At 33.4% G+C, this 21,078-nt stretch overlaps 1 protein-coding gene across 4 annotated transcripts; it reads right to left on the bottom strand.

Moving 5' to 3' along the window:
- Nucleotides 1-929: 929 nt before the first annotated feature.
- On the bottom strand, nucleotides 930-16,308 carry ROS4 (Acyl-CoA N-acyltransferase with RING/FYVE/PHD-type zinc finger protein). 4 transcript variants are annotated; one of them, XM_088808443.1, is made up of 10 exons: nucleotides 15,988-16,298; nucleotides 10,406-10,650; nucleotides 7,704-10,327; nucleotides 6,315-6,438; nucleotides 5,477-5,559; nucleotides 3,505-3,746; nucleotides 2,776-2,862; nucleotides 2,150-2,249; nucleotides 1,772-1,973; nucleotides 930-1,691 (listed from the first exon to the last, which is right to left on the bottom strand). In XM_088808443.1, the coding sequence occupies exons 2-10, from the start codon at nucleotides 10,617-10,619 to the stop codon at nucleotides 949-951; spliced, it is 4,419 nt and encodes a 1,472-aa protein (XP_088664569.1). In that variant the 5' UTR covers nucleotides 10,620-10,650; nucleotides 15,988-16,298; the 3' UTR covers nucleotides 930-948. The 4 variants fall into 4 exon arrangements, 3 of the variants coding, with proteins under 3 accessions (XP_088664569.1, XP_007021704.3, XP_007021701.3); XM_007021642.3 differs by having other exon boundaries at nucleotides 930-1,607; nucleotides 7,704-10,650; nucleotides 15,988-16,300; XM_007021639.3 differs by having other exon boundaries at nucleotides 7,704-10,650.
- Between the last annotated feature and the right edge of the window lie 4,770 nt (nucleotides 16,309-21,078).

Raw genomic sequence — 21,078 nt, 5'->3', positions numbered from 1 at the left:
TTTGATCTACCGTTAGCGGTCGTTATATGGATCTTTGGGTTTATGGGTTTGGGTTTCGGGTACGGGTCAAATCATTTTCAATTCTTAATCCAATTCATTTTTTAAATGTAACGTGACGTTACATGTAAAGTACAATATTCGAAAAAGTTTTAAAATTATTTAAAAATTTTAACCAATTTTTATTTTTTATTACATTCAATTAAATTTTTTATTTTTATTTTAAATTAAATAGATTCTTATAATTAACTTTTAATTAATTATTATTAATTATTTTATAATCACGTGATCAACATACCACCGGATATTAAACAATAAACAATATTTTATTTAACAACAGTTAATTAAATATTAATTATAAAAATTAATTTAATTTAAAATAAAAATATACAAATTTAATTCAATATAATTAAAAAAATAAAATTTATTTAAATTTTTTTGAACAGTTGTGAAGGTTACTTAGATATTATGTCTATAATGTTAGAAGAAAATAAGGAAGAAAGAGTTTTATGATTTTAATAATATTATACACACAATGCACGGAAGTGCATTTGGTTGCCCTTTTCTCATTCCATTGCTTTCTTCAGTCTCTTCTGATGAGAAAGAGACACTCTAACTATCACTGGAAAGACTTGTATGAAAGCTGTGCTTAATCTATTAAGTCATGCTTCCTGTACAAGAAAACATCTAACCACCTATAGATGATGATTCCTAATACATCAAAGGGACATTTAACTTTCTTTCTAGAGTTTTGGGTCATTAAGCATTTAATCCTCTTTTGCCAAATATGACTTCTTTCCTGCTTCTTTTTCAATGGACATTCTGGCCCTGGTCTATGAGAGAAGAGTTTGGTTCATATGGTGTAACTGGAGTTGGAAATCTTTGCTATAACCGTGGCCAAACCTGAAAAGATGGGGGAAAAAAGCATGAGCTTTTCCTAAATTTACAATTTTATTGCCACTTAACATCCAACTCACAGTCTTTCTGCAGCTGTTCCTCTAAAGAAACCAGTGTCTCGTTATAAGTACATGTCTTAACAATAGAAACTAATGCCAAATCTGGCTTTTCACAGGACACCTCTGAAAATTGTTCCTGCAAACTACTTTCTTGACCCTCAACTACTTGTATGTTCTTTTCTTCAACTACCTGGTCATCCGTTTCAGCGCTACGGTTATCTAAACGAAGGCAATCTGATTGCTGCACAGACTCCACTTTTGATTCAGCGCCAGCTTCATCGTCGCAACAGCAACCATCCAATTGGGATGCAGAGTTAGTTTCTGCAGCAGGGTATTCTTGAGAAGACCCAACTCTAAGCCTGTCTTCGAGCTCAGTCCTAACATCTTTGGAGCAACAATTACTGTCAGACCAATGTATAGATTCATCTACAGGCTGTCCCTTAGTACATATACCTAATCTAGTAGTTTCTAAATCTCTTAAGGCTGGTTTATCGCATGACTCCTCTCCAACACCATCAGTGATTTCCCTTTTTCCATCAAGTTCCAATTCTTGCTCATTCTTGTCTCCTACAAGCTCAGTTTCTATTTTGGCACAGGCTTCATTTGCATAGCAGTTGTCATCAAAAGGCTGTACAGACTTGGCTGATCGATCTCCTACAGGATGAATGCCTACATTAGTTGATTCTTCTTGTCTCAAATGTTCAGTTGATTTATCTTGTTGCAAAGATGATGTATCACCTGCTCATGTATAACCATGGAGATCAAATTTGTTTCTCTAGAACTTGAAGACAATCAACTTTAAGAGGAAATGAAGCTACCTGACTGTCCATCTGCTTTTTGGAATTGATACAAGGGCTTCTTAAGCAATATCGTTCCGGGAAACACCATCAAGTTGATCTTACTAAGTGTTTTTCTTTCATCATCCTCCACTGGCTTGAAGCCAAAACCCTTGGTCCATGTTTCCACCAAATTTGGAATGGCAGTTACCACAAGCTTTTCCACCTTGAATGAGATGAGCATCTAGAGGCAGCATTTATCCAGACGGCGAACAAAACAAAGAAATTAAGTCACAAAAAGGATTCATATGAAAAATCATAAGCAATAATGTCGATCAACTGTGAGGGACTTGCAAAGTTAAATTCCAAGGACAAACAACTTGTGCATAATATTTGAACATACTGCCAAGAGATAAATACCTCTTCAATAACAGTCATAAGGCGTCGACACATTCCTTGCCGACGGTAGTTGCTACAAGTTGCAATAAGAGGCATCTCTGCAACTGTTACCCCATGTATCCTAGAGCAAATGACAGAGAAAGACTGAAAGTAAAATAGACTGTGGACCAAGTAGAAGGCTCCGAACTCACTAAGATATCATAAATCTTAAAATACGTGAGATATTTGTTTAATAAACCAGGCTGGAGGAAGAAAAGGCAAAATTGAATGGTTGGGGCTTAAAACAAATTTGCAGATCTATAGATTTCAAGTCTTCATTCACATTATCATGAAAATTCAACCAGACAGAATTAATCCACACCAATCAATCATGCACAAAAACCTCAATGCTTCCCAACTATAACCAACCATATAAGTTATAGCAGATGGGTTTCAACTTTTTTTAAAACATAGATGCTAACAAGTGTCACACCAACACATCACTATATATATATATTTGGATAAAGAAAAAGTATTTGTTGTCAAAACTTGTTCTCATATCACATTCGGCAAGAAACAAGGGATAACATAACATTATGATATGTTATGAGTTGTTTTTTAAAAAAATTATTTAAATAACAAATACCTTTGGACAATATCAATACTACCTGATGGATGCTACAGATATCAGCACATCATCCTTCTCCAAGACAAGAGAGTAAAATCCAAAAAAATTCAGGCGTGCAAAATCCGACCTGATCATTTAAAAACAACAAAAGCATGTTAGTAAACACAAATTTTGTTAAAAAACATTCTGTTTGCTTACCAGCTTCGAACAACTGCAAGGAAGCATACAAGTACTTTCAATAATAATCATTCATTAAAAGAACTCCTTTTATTATTGTTTGTATTTTTTATCCAATAATCTTCTCCCATTTCTCTGGTAGATAATCCTAGCCTTGCCACTCTTTATAAATCATATAGATGACAGAATTCAAATACATGAACACACAAGATTAAAACCAACATGGATTCATTTCAGTTAGGCCATAACTCCCAATAGGCATCTAACCAAATAGGATAGGGGCAGGGCTCACCCTATAGAAGCATATTATAAGCAACCTAGCAACCAGGAAAAAAAATTATGAGTGGCATAGAATGAGACAGGTCAAAGACTTGATGACACTAAAATTTGAAAGAAATGAACTTAAAAAACCAGTATGGCTACAAAATAGATGATCATGATGACAGAGCATGAAATGAACAGAATTTTAAGTACAAACTATAAAACAATGTAGTGATCAAATGTTAGGCTGTAAAAGGAGTCAAAAAAAAGAAAAAGATTGTGTAGAAATGTAAAAGCCAAGGAAAGTTATCAGAAAGGCCAGGTCTCTCACCCCCAATTGTACAAGAGATGGGGTATCATGTCTACCCCTGTTCTGGGATCAACCATAGACTGAAAGCATTCTTCCATGATGGACAGAGCAACAGCCAGTTTTGAGTTGCACTCTGCCTTCAGGGCAAACCTTAGAGCAGAGTGAAATTTTTGATCTTCATGAATACATCGAAGAAGTGTCCAAGAAAAGCCTTCAGCAAGGTGATTAATCATCCCCAGACGAGAACTAAGACCTGAGTGCACCTGCAAATATCAGTAAACCTTGTATCAGAACTTAGAATGCAAATACGTGGAAAACACCAACCCACAGCAACCAACGAACTGTTGTAGCTAAACAATCATAGCCAACATCTATGCAGCAACTGATTGCCTTTTAGGTTAGAAAAATGGGCAGTGCAGTGAGAGTTATAGTACAATAGACAACAAATGATCATTTAAAGGTAAGGTCTTTTGTGATGGCAGGATTGGAACTCTGGAGTTGACATGAATCACATGTATCTTCAAGTTCAAAAGCTGAGATGCAGCATAGCTAAAAATGCAAGAACAAGTGCTTTTAATTGGAAATAAGTATACATTAAACAAAACTTAGAATAGTGGAAACATAAATGCAGGCATTATGGGCTACACAACTATCAAAAAAGAAGACACCAATCACTTATTAAAGAAAAGAGTAGAAGAGAAAATTAGAAGGTATTTGACCTTGTGGATCTCTCCTTGTTGGCTAAATGACACGCACTAACAAAGAAGAAAGGATCCAAACTTCCACCATTTTTATTTCTCAATAGTCACATTCTTTAATAATATGATCTTGAAATGAAAAGAAAAGGAATCCAAGGAGCTGGACCCTGGAGGTCAACACAATACAAAAATGGTGGACTGAATCACTTTAACTAAGTTACTCACACTAATATTGTTGCATCAGGCAAATATTCTAAAAACAGGATAAACAGAGGAACAATTATAACATCAAAATGTAAATTCATTATAGCAGAATTCTAAGCAAAGGTTCCATCAGCTTGTAGAGGCAAGCAACCAAAATTTCCTAGGTCTACATGAGACTAACAATCAAATTCCAAAGTGTTAAGCAAAACAGGCTAAGGGACAGAACTGCAATAACCTACACAATAACAGGCCAGACCTAAATAATACGGGAAATAAGCACTAGAAGAGATGAGAGGGTACATAACCTAGTTGCACAAGCAGCTTTTAGAATAACAACTCAAGGTGGCTACCATTTATTTAAAAGGAAGCAAGAAGAAAAGGACAAACAAGTTAGAGGTAAAGAGGGTACTTACTGGAGCTTCCTGGTTTGGCCTAGCCCAAACCTAATTAAATAGTTTCAGCAAGTTCTTACTCCATAAACATTGGATTAAAAAGAGTAGTTAGAAGAAGATTTGGGTTCAGTGCATAGGCTAAGGCTGCATTGCATGGATAAGTATTGTTATCATGTGGTCTTGCATGCAAAATTTTAAAAGGGATGATGATATAGCCTTTGAAGAAATGTCATTGGGAAGTAATCTTCATAGAGACTGACATGTGGTTGATGTTGACTTGACCATATTGTGTCTAAATGTCATTCTTTAATCAATATAGAGCATTTTCTACATAAACAGTTTGGACCACATTGAAATTTAGATGTTGCCTGCATTTGCCCAACAAAGCTGCAAATGACAGCATTTATTATGCAGCTCATGGACTAAAATGAAAGAGCTGCTTCAAACCCCCGCTTTCTTTTCAGGGTTTAGTAAGATCCAGGCAGCTCAACTTTATCTTGCACTGGGATGAGAAAGGGATGTTCCAGCCCAAACCTACCAAATTGCTGATTTAAAATAACCAGATATTCACAAAAACAAGCCACAAAAGGGAAAAGACTCGAACTCATGCACAGAATAGATAAAGCATTCTCTACATGCTAAATTCAACATATTCTTAACAAAATAATTAGAGTCAAGAAGTTTGAATCTCAAAAGTACCTCCTCGCAGCTTCCCCCACAAAACCAAGTATCAGAAACCTTTTCTTCAAACTGACTTTTATCATTCAGGCATGCCTTATGATCTGTTTACAAATGTTATGATAGCTAGAAAATTAGAAACACAAATCACAAAGAGAAGCATAATAACAAGCGCATGCGCACACACAAACAAGCAAACAAAACAAAACAAACTTAAAATGGTAAATGTGTATGTTGTCCATAATGATTTCACGAAACAACTACTTCAAGTCCTGAAAGGAGATTTACATTTCCTGGCGATTTTTATTAAAAAAAAACAGAGAATAGTAAGACATTTACTTAGCATTATTGGATTATGGCAGAGAAGCTTACTCAACTGCACTCCATTATGCATTGGATGCATAACTATCAATTAGTGATATGGGTTTGTGCATACTTAGAAACAATACGAAAGCAAAAAAAAAAAAAAGGAAGAAAAACCTAAATCTTTTAAGCTTATATAAAAGGGCCAAATTGCAATTTCAACAAAAAGCTTTAAGTTAAGAAAAACAATCAAGAACTTCATGCTCAGAAAAAGGCGTTATAAAGGTTCTTAATGTTACACTCTACAACAGAAATAACCAACTCCAATTTGAACAAAAAGTTATATATGTTACACTCTCCTACCTTGTGCTCACTGAGAAAACTATATCAAGAAACAAGCGAAAGATAAGTGTTCTTTAAGACCAGTAAGTAGTAGCCTGCCTCCAATTAAAGGTAAGACTTTTTAGTCTAAATCATATTTTAAGAAACTGTAGACTGTCTTCATAAAAATCTAAACTTTTCAGAGGAAATGTCATACTGAAGGGGGAAGAATTACATTTGTGCTCACACTGTAAACATTTGAATGCATCAATCGAACTTGAAGCCTCTTTATCATTAACAAAATTCCCACAAATCCAACAAGTGCAATTTGAGCAATACCAATTGCCCTCAGGTAGTTCCTGCAAGCAAAAAAAAATAGAGCACATGAAGTAATTAGTAATTTGGAAAAAAAGAAAGAAGGGAAACCTATAATAAAGCAACACACTTGGAAGGGAAAAAACAAAACAAAGAAATTAGAGTAATCCACATGATCTATAGAACACAGAAGCGAAACTAAGTCATAATACCAAGAGTAAATACTACCTAACTGTAGAATAAGGGGAAAAATCATTGTTCACTAGTATGTTTATATGCCTTCAAAGCCAAAAGGAAACATTTAGATAGAAAATTAAAACAAAGAAGAGAGAGGAAAGTTTTTACCAACATTTATGAGACTATAGAATAAGAATACAGAGGAAACGAAGACCATCTTGTATGGTTTGAACTGAATCAGGGCAGTCAAGAGAACATACTAGTAACTACACATTTTCTACATGATACATATTGTACATAAAATAAATTTCTTTTTACAAGGAAGAGAAAATCACAACCTGTTTTATGTACAAAATGTAAGCATCAATATTGCCATGGCTGTTTTTGATGTTCTCAATCTTGTACAAATATAAGATGCCTGCTATTGGACTCCTAAACTTAAACTCCATTAACAAATCATCGGTTAAATCTATCGCTCAAAATGCACAGCACCTACATGATTCTCACTTGTCTATCTTGTTATTCTTAAAGCTCATTATGCTGTTGTCTATGAAACATTATATTCAATTATACAGCCCTTTCAACAGGGATAAGCATTTACTAGGCAATATCTCAACTAGAATTATTATTCTAGAGCCAGATTTTTTTTTTTTAATAATTTGGGGAGGGGGGATTCGAACCTTACTCTTTAGGCAAGGGGATCATGCACCAACCAATGAGCCAAATGCTCTGGTGCTATTCTAGACCCATATATCTAACCATGCAAATGCAAAAGATGACATAGCTTAAACTTGCTCAAATTTTATTGTCATAGAGGTAAACTAGATCGGTTTCAAAGTTATGATTGCTACTTACACTATATGTCCTATTACAAGCTCCAAAGTTAAAATAACATATAGAATGTTTGCAATCAAAAATGAAATTTTACCAAGAATAGCCCTTCGTAACTGCAAAAGAAATTTGCAAGACTAAACAACGATAAGTAAGACTGGGCATATATATTTGAGATAAGTAAAATTAGTGAAGCTGCACGAAAAGGAAAACAAACTAAGGAGAATAATAAAGATTGCAGATAAGTTATGACCAAAAAAAGTGCAGATCAGTGCAAAAAAACACAGAGGAAAGGACAAACCTGCATATACAGGCAAGCCAGATGAAAAGTAGAAGGGCAGTTGTCACAGCAAATCAGTTCACCACCATCCCCACATAGACCACAGGAATCATCATTTCGATCATTTTCGTCAGCTTCAACCTTCTGGATCCCATTTTTTCTCATCTTGTACTCAGCAGACCATGCTTGCAGCTGACATAACGTGAAAGGCTTACCAGATTCCATGAAAAGATTCAAGCAGGGACGGTTAAACTTGAATCCAGCATGAATCTTAAACTCAGAAACTGATAGCACCCTGTTGCAACACTTGCAGGTTATTCCATCCAAGGAAACAAGACCATCTTTAATTATAGCATCATCCTTGGGGTTCCGATATTGAATGACATCATTCAGAGAAATTACCCCAGCTAGGATCAACCATGAGAACACTGTTCTGGATCCAATATTATACAACTTAATTTCAGTAATATGCTTTCCTCCTTTACCCGTGCCTCGAGGAAGCAACTTGCAGCGACCCTTCTTGCTCTTGAGCTTGGTCCGAGCTCTAATTTTGGGCACCTTCAATTTGGATCTGGTAGCACTCAAGCTTAAGTCTTTGTTTCTTATTATTGCAGAAACCAACAGGTCATCATCTTGAATTTGGCATTTAGTTGATTTCTTTTGTCTGTTCTTAGAAGCATCACGATTGCCACAAATCCTCTTAAACTTCGAGCCTTTTTTCTCCACTTGGTGTAGGCAAGAGCCAAAAGATGAGGACTTCTGGAGGTTTCCTTTGGTTACAAAGGATTCTTGGACCTCTTTTGAATTTAGTTGACCCTGGCATGCAAGAATATCTGGCTGTTCATTCATATCAGGAGTATAAGAACATAGAACATCACTTTGATATAACGTGGTCAATCTAATTTCGGATATCTTTCTAGATCTCCTGCGTACCCTCTTTTTCAAAATAACATCTTGTACAGAATTTTTATCCTTCGTTTCAGATTTCAGAGCTTCAGCAGATATCTGCAACTGATCTTCACCATGCCCAGACTGAATTAGGCTATCACTAGGGTAACTTGGATGGTTATCCTGTGAATGCTGTGGAAGATATCCAACCTTTCCAGCATATGGAGCTCCAGATATTTTATCTTTTTCCTCCAGAGACATGAATGATACCTCTCCTGGAACCTCATTAGGAGCTTCTACATTAAATTCAGAAATTTGTTTGTCAGAGCTTGGAGAACTTGTGTTGCTATCTTGGTGAAGGGAAGCAGATTCAGAACCCTGACGCATATTGGTAACATCTCCAGAAGCAACACGATCAATATCCTTTAAACCACCTAGCTGACCACAGGTGCTATCTGACCCACAAGCATGTGACGAAGCCATTTGCAGACCTTTGACCATGCAACCAAAAGTTTCTGACCTGTTGTCAGTATCTACCAAGCATGTACCTACTTGATCAGCCATATAAATAGATACACCTTTCAGACATTTTACTGCCCCACTACTCATTTTACCATAGAATTTTGACAAACTTCCATTGCCTGATAGCTTATCACAGTCATCATAACTCCTATCGGAAGCTGTCAATGAGCTTTTAGCAGCCTGAGAAGAATCACAAAGCTGATCTGGCAAATCTCCCTGAGAATGGAACTTTTCCATTGTACTGTTTTTTCTCTGTGCCAAAACAGCATCATTTTGCTTGTTATTTTCAATAACTAAACTTCTACCTGCTTTAACCTCATCTCCCCTTCTTAATGAACCAATCTTCCTATTAATAAATACAACAGTTACAAAGGGATCTAATAGACTCCAATGCTGAGCCAATGCATTAGAAAGGTTCAATTGGTCAACTTCTTTCTCAATATTTGTCAATGTATCTAATAGATCAGACCAGAACTGGCTCATATCAGTCCATTTCTTACCATCATTTTCCAGCATGAAGTTGTACCTATCAGCCAACAAAACCTGACCACAAATTCTCCAAACTTTTGGGAATTCACGAAATAACCTCCCCTCAGGTGATTTATAAACTGTATCCATATAATTCCTACTGGGTCTTTTACGCCTCTCAATAGACCAGCCTGCTCCTTTGAGTATGTGAAAAACATGGCTCTGAAGAAGAGGACGAGGATCCTTCGAAGGGTCCATTGCCCCAGAATTTTTAGATTCTTCAACTCCAGATGGTTGAAATCCACCAACTCTTTCATCAGCACATAAAGGAGACTCAAACTTCTCCACAGCAGTGGCAGAAGGACTTGAAACTACAAGCTTTGATGCAAAACTCTCCTGTGAGACAGGTGAAGCTACCACTTCTTTTCTGTCATTTGAATCTAAGTCTTGTATTCTAGACTTAGTAACATCAACATCTTCCATTTCAGCACCTCTGTCCTTTTCTACATGCCGCTTCAACAGATAGCAACTAGATGTAACCCCCTGAGCAGATGACTCAACTAAATGGAGCGTAACTGTTTGGCAAACGGAATCTGTAGGTGTTGAGGACAAGCCACTAACAATTTCCTTCGGCTGCAATGGTGCATTCAAAGCCTTTCTCCTTTCTGCTTTACACCTAGAAACTTCACCAGCGGAAAACTTCATTCGCTTGACACTCACATTCTGGTCATCCCTCTCTCCCAAAGTAAATCTTTCAGGAAAGCTACCTGAGACAGAAACCCCATCATAAGTCTCATTTACTGCATTAGTATCCTCCTGGTATAAATTTTTTGAGCAAGACGCACTTGTTACAGCTGAGTTTGCACTGTTAGAACACAGTGATGTATCTGGATGCTTGCTATGCTCACATTCAAAATTAATAACTCCAGTAACAAGACACCTTTTACTTGTGCTGCCAGTATCATTTCCAAAGAAAACCTCCGTCAAAATACAGTGCTCATCATGTGACCCCTCAAAACCATCATCGTGCAGATCTTCAATATTTGCACTGAGCGACATCTCTGCTAAATGCAGTTCAACTTTGCATAATCTATAAACCAGCAATAAGTTAAGGCATTAGATGTATTCCTCCAGAACAAATAGGTTAGGTCCAAACCATTTATTAAATGGTAACCACAAAATAAAGAGTAACATAAAGACTTACAAAGAAGACAATTGCTATATAATTAATTGTTACTTTAAACCTTAAGTTTACATTAACTTTAGAGCAACATCACTCACACCATCGTATAGTTATATTACATTTACATGAAAGACAAACAATTAACATGTACAGGATACGAGACCACAAATCAAGAAACCAACTGCCTTAACATCAATCAATCAGTAATATGGAGAGTTCATTATAGATACCATTCAGGTATAACAAGAGAGTAAGGATTTCCAATTTAATGCATACAAAAAAAAAAGGAAAGGGCAACGTTGACAAGGTCACGGAATCCAACCAGCAAAAAGGAAGGTAGGAATACAAAATATCAAAATATGATTTCAAATAGACTAATTAGAAAATCCTAACAATCAGAGCACTCCATGTGAATTGAGCAGAAAAGAGGGAGAAACACAGAGTCTTTCTTGTTAAATTTTAACTCACTTAAGCAGCAGCATTCTCTCCCCACCACCACCCCCCCCACCCCCTGGGTAAAAAAGAAAAAAAAATCCCAGCCTTACCGATACCCAAGTTCATTACCCAAATAGTACATAGAAAGATAAAAATTAAAAATTTGCAGGAGCAAGTGTCAAAAATTGGAAGGAAAAATGAAAACAATTCTTATACATGATAGCATGCCACTCAACCTATTTATACACTAATATGTTAATAACTTAAAATATTTAAAAGTATCACTAAACTAGAAAAACACAATTAAATTTTTTACTGCTTATAATATACATATGTGGTTTTTCTCTATTATGCTCTCTTTTTGAATTAATAAGAGTATGTCATTAATCAATAAAGCAGTATCAATAACCATAACTCATAATCAAATTTCAAACATGCACCATAGCACCACACACAATACACGTGTGCTTGTGCACATTCATTCAAACCCACCCATCCATCCACACCCCACAGTGCTATGAATAAAAGCAAATATATCTTTCAATTTCCACATATCTCCCGCTTGTCAAACCAGACATGCTTACTCTCTCTAGATCAATCAAAATAATCTCTACCAAGCTCAGCAAAAATCTTTCTACTGCAAGAATAATGCCAAATGCACCAGGTAATTCTTCAGCTTTACACTACAACAATAACCGGAGAAGGCATCCCATTAATGACTAAGGCAACATTCAAGCCCTCCACATCTCACATGGATTGCTAGATCACTATAGTGGAGCTCAGATGACACAAACAGCACGAGAAAATCAAATCTAACATATTTAAGATTATCCTTGTATGAAGTTGGAATGGTTTTAAATTGCTTTCTTGTTATCCAGATCTGTTGTGTTTTGTAAGAGTCTCTAAGTAAATTCTCATCATACTTGAAAGTTTAACCATGTTTTTTATATCAATAGATCTTGTCAAGAGACAAGAAAAGATAGTGCTTTTTTCTACCATTCAATTAACAATAACATTTAATTTGTATATACAACTCTAAATGACTATTCCAGCTTTCATATTTCACTCTTATTTAAAAGGCACATTTTATGCATTTTGGATGCCACTTGTTTGAAAATTGCAGGATTTATAAAGTTCGCTCAATAAACTGCATGCCATGAAAACCTCTTCAACAAAAAGCACTCTTGAATTGAAATAAAGGATAGAAAGATGAACTAGAACAGTACTTTTATATGAGACTCCTATTACTAGCAAGTCAACCTAAAAACAAGGAAAAAGAAAACTAATTGATTTATATTCCAACTTCCAACAATAAATATGAATTATCACAAGGAAAAGAAAGGCATGCCATGGCTGAGGTCAAGGTGATGCCAATATAAACTTCTCTAATTTGCTCCAAATGCTCAATCTAATTTATCAAGAACCTCTATTTCTTATCTTACACTTCATTTCAAAATTCTTCATTTCCATCAGAATTATAAAACTTTATTTATAATAAGAGTCATCAACTATGACAAAACATTACTTTAGAAAGGAAAGAACAGAAAAGGGAAAGACTCTCTGTTCATAAGCTACAGATAATTGCATGAGCATGACGGATAAGAGAAAACATAAATAGAAAAAACACTTAAGTTCATGCCACCATATAATTGATAGAGACATCTACATAAACAATCATTATCAGTTAAACCAAATCAACGATGCACATCTAGAATACTAAACCATAAACACTTAAACAAAAACTTCTATGCCTGCATGAAGCATTGCAAACCATTTCAAAGATAAGAGACACCTCCACTAATGCACAAGTGAATATTAGAATATGAAAGTCGATAAAATAACATATTAATCCCAAAGTTAAGAAATTTAAAGATAGACATGATGCATGCATATGCACCACGCGTAAGAGTTTATATAAATCTACAATAATCTTAAAACCATAAAAGGAATCCTAAACTTTGAGGGATATGGAGAGATTTACAAATTCTTCTATAATATAATAGCATAAATGAACATTAAAGTCAATGCAGACAAAACCATAAATGTGCCAAATAAAGCAGGCCATAAGTCACCAAATAGAAGAAATCATAAAGAGATACCAAAGAGAGAAACAACCTAAAGGCATGCAATAAAGTAGATGCTTATTTTCCAAATGAAGGAACAATATAAGACAGTTCAAAAGAAAACTACAAAAAGTTCCTCCCCAGTAATTAAAATGATGTCCGAAAACCCCAACTTTTCCATAAATGAAATCTGGTTGCAATAACAAAACGCATGTTTCTCATCTTCATAGCTTGGGAATAAAGAACATTTGCAAAGGTTCAACTTGTTCATCTTTGGCTTAGTCCTGACTAAAACAGTCACAAATATGAGAGCTATAAAATACTTAAATGTCAAACTGACATGAATGGAATCTCTCTTTCATGTAAGCTCAACATCTTGCAACACCAATGGTGTTTGATTTTTGTTTTTTTTTTTTTTTTTGTATCCACTGCCAAAAAGTTTATCCGCATTGACATCACTTAATTAAAAAGTAGAATATTAACAATAATATCAACCAATAGCACCTTCACAGTTTTCTTTTGCTAAAAAAAAAAAATCAGTCTTCGAGAAAAATATATGGAACAAAAGATAAATGGATAACAATAACAGACCATAATCGATTACCTTCAAATCATGTTATGAAGAAAACATTAAAATTGTTATTTACTAACAACAAGATCATCCACAGCCATAACCACTTGGGTATCAGATTTATGATTTACTACAACCCAAGCTAATGTCAAATCACCAATTGAAAACATGAACACCTAAACTCATATACACAATATATCTGAATTATTTGCTCCTTGTTCCTCTCTTATTTGTGCCTTTAGAAGAAAAGAAAGATGGAAATCTCACATTCTCAACTGAACTCAAGGTTTCAGGATATAAATAAACAGCAATGTCTACACTGAACCAGCATGACAAATAGCAAAGTAACAGCAGCTAAGGTATAGGAAACTAAAACAAACAACAATAAAATAAGGAGAATAACATTATTGCTCTCTTTCTCTATCTGTATCTTACTTTTACAATGTGTTGTAGCACGTCGTGATCATGAACCAACCTTTAACGTAAGACTAAGCTAAGGATTCCATCCACTTCCAGAGGAATGCAAAGACTACACTTATATGATTGTGTATTGGCGATGTCATTTAAACACAAATAAAGAAACTAACATTGAATTATAAAATAAACATGTTTGCTTGAATAGACATGCAGTAAAGATTCGACTATGCTCATGGAATTTTTGCATCCCACCAGGTAGTGTAGGGAACAACAAGCCATCGAAGTATATGTCAATTATGATTAGCCATGATCTAATTCCTGCTTGACAGTTTGCTGCAAATGCTGCCATATTTTCAAAGACAAGATGCACCAAAATAGCCTTCAAGTGATAATTGCCTTCAATCAGAAAGGTACAAATGCATCAACCATTCCACTTGTCTAATACCAGTTAATTTATATGAATGATGTTACCTTTCAATCAATACCATTAAAGTTAATTTTCTAGAATTACTATTTTCTCCCCATATGGGATGCAGCAACACCATATTGTTTATGAATGTACATCTAGCTGTACCTATGGTTAATGCTCCATGTTACATACAGGAAACTTCCAGTACAACTATTTTAATGACTTCTTAAAATACATAAATCATTCTATCAAGGGATTTTTAAAACTTTTCCCCGTATCATATGTGTGCTCTTGACAAATTTGTGCCATAAATAAAGATTTCAAAAGATTAGCTGTATTATCAACTTAACATAAACATGCACTAATTATTGTACTCTTTCATCAAGCTTTTAATGGATCTCCCCACCACTCTTCTTTTTCTTTCTCCCCGCAATGTTGCACCAGAAAGAGTAGATTTAAAAGCGACAAAATTCAGCTTCAATGACCCCACCACCACCAAAATTGCCCAAAATTCCATTTGACACAAAAAATTCAACTCCAAACCATTTTAGTTCGATGTCTTTTCCTCTATTTTCGTGCACCTTTGGATCTTCGTTGCAATTACTACGCATGCAGTTATGAAATTAGAATATTCGCCTACATTTCAAAACTAACAACTAACCTCCTACTTTCTGCTCACACATAAAACAAGCCAAGCCGTACCTCATGAAAGATATAGAAAACAAAGAAAATCGAACTACTCATACTCTGAGTGCAACAAAAATCCAAATTCAGAACAGAATCAATAAAGAAATGCACTTGCACTATAAACTAGCAACCAGGTGTTTCCCCAGTCTGCATCTCCAGTATGCTTTCCTCTACTAAAAACTACTAACATCTATCCTACAAAACACATACTTAACCTTCCCTAGTTTAACCCCTTATATATTTAATTTATCTCATTTACCTGGAATTGCAGAACTCAGTCATACACAAGTTAAAAGTAACAATGATTGCAAATTTGAATTTTTTTATTTTTTATAGGAGCCAAAATTTTCAATTTTTCATCACAAGTTATTATGTATCAAACATATATAACCTGAATTCAAAAAAAAAAAAAAACAACACCAAACAAATCCGAAAAAAATCTGAAACTTTAGAAAAGAAAAGTCCAGCAAAAAAAGAAAAGAAAATCACAAGAAATGCTAAATGAAATCAAAATCCAAAATATACGAGGACCCAGAAAACCAAACAAGATGCAGATCAAAACCAAAGAAGCCACAATCACAAAACTTCACATGCATTCATCCAATACCAAACACCCAAACTTTCAAAACTTTATCCAAAAAAACAAAACAAAAAGAGCTCACCTTTACAATGCATGTTCTGATCAACATGCAAAAGTAGATCAAGGAACAAACTTTAATCTAGGGTTCAAGAGTTGAAAAACTAAAATGGGTTTATCTCAAAAAAGAGAGAATCTTAATAGAAAGCTTTAAAAAGGCACAAAAATGGGTTTTCCTTCTTTCTTTTTTCCTTCGGCTTCATCAGCTTAAAATGCAAAGGACCTAAGCCCCCTCAGTTTTTAAACTGAGAGGCTTTGAAAAACCCGAATAGTGCTCCCCAATATAACAGATGGCAATGTAAAAAAAAAGAGAGAGAGAGAGAGAAGGCCCCGTTCTCTTTCTCTTCCTTTCTTTCTCTCTCTACACTCCTCCATGTGAGTGTATATGTCATGTTATTTGTACTTCTCTCCCTGCGCACTTAGCTTTCGTCACTCCCTTTTTTATTATTCTTTTTACTAATCTTTTTTGCTGTGTCTTTTATTCAATATTTCAAAGCACATAATATAAGTAAATAAGGTTTATATATGTATTGATAATAATAACTTGATGAAATCTTACTATTTCTCTTGTTATGGAAAATGGGTAAGCTTGCCTTGCATGATTTTTCCTTTTTAGTATATAAAAATTTTAAATAAATAAATTATTCAATCTTCAAAACAAATTATATTAAATTGTCAAATTAGGAATAACAAGAGATCCACTAAAGAATATGCTATGGTGGGTTAGGTTTTTTTATGATTTCTTTATATTATTTATGCCCAATTTTGAAAGTTGACAATCACTGTCTAATAAATGACATGTTCCTAATTGAATTGCTTGATTAGGAACTTTGTTTACTTTCGAAAATAATATTCATCATGTTATAATTTTATTAGTGGATTGGATTATTTATCTTATCCATTAACATTAATTAATACGTAAAAATTCTAGAAATAGGCTTGCCATTTTCTCCCATGTCTTCCTTGATACATCAACTCATGCATTTAACAGTCGAGATTGCACAATATATCAAGTAGTGGGTTTTTAACATAAATAAATTCAACCAATTCAAAGGCAAATAGTTTATGCACGTGACTTTAGACTGATTAGTTAGAGTAAGTTACGGGTAGAATTTGTAATTAGATAGCGTAACAGTGCAAAAAGTTGGGAAGTTAGTTATCTTTTCTTTTTTGACTTGTTCTGTATAATGAATTCCTTGGCAGGTAAGTAAATTTCCTTTGTAATTAGTTGATGATCAATGAAATAAGCAGTAGTTCTATTAATCTTTAACTCAATTTCTCCTCTCTGTAACTTTTCTTTTACATGGTATTAGAGTAGAGTTAAAAATTCTAGGGTTCTCTATTACTGTTCTTGCGCAATTTCTCAAAAAAAAATTTCAATTGATAGAATTGATTCTTGGAATTTTTTTAATGGCAATTTCGTCGAACTCATAATTGATCATCTCACGTCTTGAAAACTCTTATTCACCATTTTTCTTGCATAATTTCGATCACCATGGATCAATAGATATAAACCTCAAACTCACCTTGAATAATTATGCTTTCTGAAATTGATCTTATCTATTGGTACTATTAATCAAAAACAAGTTAGGTTTCATTGATGGGATAATATCGGAGCCTAAGGTTACTGATGATCTCCACATGCCATGAACAAGATGTGGCAATTCAATTGTGGCATGATTACTAGCAATGGCAGGAAGTTAAGATTTTAGGTTTGAAAAGACGAAAATGAAAAATTTAATATTTGAAGAGATAAAATTATAAAATTTTTAAAAAATAAAAATAAAATTTTAAAATAAAACAAAAAATATATAAATTTTTCAACATTTGGAGGAGGCAGGGGCTCCTATTAGCCCCCCTCCCTCCACCTATGGTTACTGGAGTGTATTTTACCAATAATTGCCTCAATCGTTTTCAATATGAATTCGACATCACAGATTTAAAACACGTTAAATAGAAGATTCTCTAAGTCCAACGATGTCAAGATATGAAGCTTTTAATTTTTTCTGTCAAACATCTCTAAAGGTACAAGAGCTGTTGATGTCTATTTCAAGAAAGTAATCAAGGCTTTTACCTCATTATCACCATCGTAAATGTAATCAAAGTTGCTTCCAAGAGAGTGTTGAAAAAGACAATGTCTTTAGATTTTTAAATGGATTTAAGGAAATATATGATGCTTCGAGATCTCAAATTGTGATGCTGAAGTCTTTTTCCTTATTGGACGAGTTATATTATTATAACTTGATGTTAAGAGAAGAATCACAAAGAGCTTTACGTCTGCAATCACAACCTCTCATTGAGGCTTTGCTATGGTAAGTTCTGTTGATGAAAAAAAAAAAAAAACTAAAGGTGATATGTTGTGTAATCATTATGGTAAAACTGGTCACACTAAGAGTCAGCTTGGAAAGCATGAAAATATTTTTCAAAAGATATTTTCAGTATCTTTGAACGTTTGGTTAAGTGAAAATGCATTCAGAAAGTAAAACTTTTACGAAATCAATGGAAAATAAACCGTTGACTCTGTAAATTGTTTTACGTCTTGAAAAGGCATAAAATAATTTCCAAAACACAAGCTCCCTCTCTGTCCGATTGGCCTGACCTTCTTCTTCCTCTCCCCTCCTTGTTGTGTCGTGACCTTCCATGTCCCAATCCATTTTCTCTCCCACTTGATCTGTTACTTTTTATTCCTCCTCGTTGCTACCAGCATCGCAAGCAGAGGCGAAGAGGAAGGGGGCTAGGGGGCCCCCAAACAATTTTATAATTTACTTTTTTTCTTTTGAAATTTTATAATTTTGCCTTCATAAAAATTTTAAAATTTTTCTAATATATTTTTATTTTTTTGGAATTTTATAATTTTGTCTATATAATAATTTTTTATTTGGTGAGATGCCCTACAATAATTAATCAACAACTAATTTTAATAGGATAAAAATAAAATATATTACAATAGAATTATTCCTAAACCATACTCTTCCAAAACGTATGTAGAAACTAAAAAATCTTTTTTTTTTACGTTTTTGTTTTACTTGTCAGCATTCTTTGTGTAAAAGACCTTTAGTCAATGATTCAATTTTCATGTCATAATAATTGGTAAGTTTAATTTATGTACTTATTTTATTTTTAATATTTTCAACTTTAAAATTTTTGTTTATTTTATAATTACTACTTGGTGATTTTGATTTAAGATTTACCATCTTAGTCATTTTTTGTTGAAAGCAACAAAATAAGGATTTGATTAAGTACCTAAAGTTAATTATTACTTTTTGATTTAGAGATTGCTTGATTTCTTTCTTACAAATTATTTGTTTTTTTTTTGTTTAGATTTTTGTGAACCATTAAGTTTTTTATTCGGGATTGCTTCTTCATTAAACTGTTTATTGATATTATATTTAATTTTTATGATTAATTTTAAGAAATTACTTTTCTATTGAATTGTTTATTGATAGCTCTTAATATTTTTTAAGAAATTGCTTCCTATTGAGATGTTAATATATTTGTTAATTTTTGTTTGTTATTAAGTTTATATAGAAATTGATATTATTGTCGTTATTAAATTATTTATAATTATACTAGTTAATTTTTTTAAGTAAATTATTAAGATTAATTTAATTGAATAATTTTCAAGATTTATTTGTATAATTTTCGTATGAACTTTTTTCATCTAATTTTCTTTATATCTTTATCAAATATTAAACTTCTAATATGATTGTTTTATAGACATTTTCTTCGACTCTTCACCTTCCAACGCAAAATCCTGATTCCGCCATTGATCACAAGTCTTCTTAACCAGCAACCTTTTTTTTCTTTCTTTTTTTCTCCTTTTTTGCTATCAAAACCTTGTCTCTTATCCTATTGCAGCGACCACCAGTGGTCTGCACCTCCCACTCTCTTTCTTTTCCTCATTTCTTTATTTATCTTCCTTTTTTTTTATGGGCAGATGGGTTTCTATTTCCAAATTTACACTTCCTTCTCAAATGTTTGATTGAAATGTGGATCCTGTTTCAATTCTAAAATATATTGTTTGAGAAAAAATAAAGGATAGAATGAGCTCTGGCAGATCACTCTATCATCAAAATCTTTCAAAAGTCTTAATTGAAGTTAATGAAGAAGGAGTTGATAATAAAACTGATTTTGCTCAAAATTAGTTAATTATAGTTAATCACTCAAAAAAAAGTTTTTTTTTTAAATGTATGTAATTTGAGTAATCTTTCCTCTCTTTTTTCTATTGTATTTGAATAATATTTGTTAAGTTTAATTAAATTAGTAAGGTATTATTTTTTTAGATTATAATATTTCTTAATTTTATTTTGAAGATAATTTCTTTTGAAAATAATAGTGGAAAATATTTTTCACAAGACAATCTAAACAATCGAAAATATTATCGACAGTTTATCCAAACAATAAAAAATATTAAATTTTTTAATAAAATATTTTACACATAAAAAATTTTCCTTCATCAACTTATTTTACAATTACCAAACAGACCCTAAAAAAAAAGTGTTACAAGCTAATAGAATTCCTACTAATTTAAATTCATTAGGCAAGAACAATTTTAGGAAGCCTATCTCATTAGTGAACAGTGCCATTTCCACTTCACAACCAAAATAAAATGAGGATGCCACTATCAACACCATGTCTTTTGATTATCACTCATTAAGAATTAGATACATAAACTCATGTCAGTTATCAATGAGCAAGCAAGAAGCTTCGATGATGATCCTCCTTCATCAAACACTCACTAGTAGAAAGCCTCACTAGAAAATTCAACATTAAATGGTATGATTACTAACTCATTTTGCTTAAATGCACAAAATACAATGATTGATGAGCCAATGAACATGAATGCTTATGTTATTAATCATAGTTAGTGAATCATTGATACTAGTGCATCATATCATATATCCTATTGTTTGAATTCCTTTGCATACGTTGAACCAGTTCATAACATGTTTGTGCAACTGCCTAAGAGTACTAGGACTTTAGTCACACACATAGAAATGGTTAGATTGATATCCTTTTTAACCTTACAAAATGTGCTTTGTGTTTCATCTTTCAAGTTCAGTTTAATTTTTGTTAATAAGCTCACACAAACTAAGCAAAATTACATTGTGTTCAT

Source organism: Theobroma cacao, chromosome 7, assembly GCF_053813885.1.
Source record: "Theobroma cacao isolate CCN51 chromosome 7, ASM5381388v1, whole genome shotgun sequence".
In the NCBI taxonomy this organism is placed as follows: Eukaryota; Viridiplantae; Streptophyta; class Magnoliopsida; order Malvales; family Malvaceae; genus Theobroma; species Theobroma cacao.
The sequence above is the reverse complement of the archived record's forward strand: the minus strand, read 5'-3'. Positions and strand labels throughout refer to the sequence as shown.

Coding starts and splice junctions, on each gene's coding strand:
- ROS4 (XM_007021639.3), bottom strand. CDS start 10,619: ATGTCGCTCAGTGCAAATATTGAAGATCTGCACGATGATGGTTTTGAG. Junction 5,560..6,314: donor TTTACAGTGTGAGCACAAAT/GTAATTCTTCCC, acceptor ATTTGTAAACAG/ATCATAAGGCATGCCTGAAT. Junction 2,250..2,775: donor ATATCTGTAGCATCCATCAG/GTAGTATTGATA, acceptor CATTTGCTCTAG/GATACATGGGGTAACAGTTG.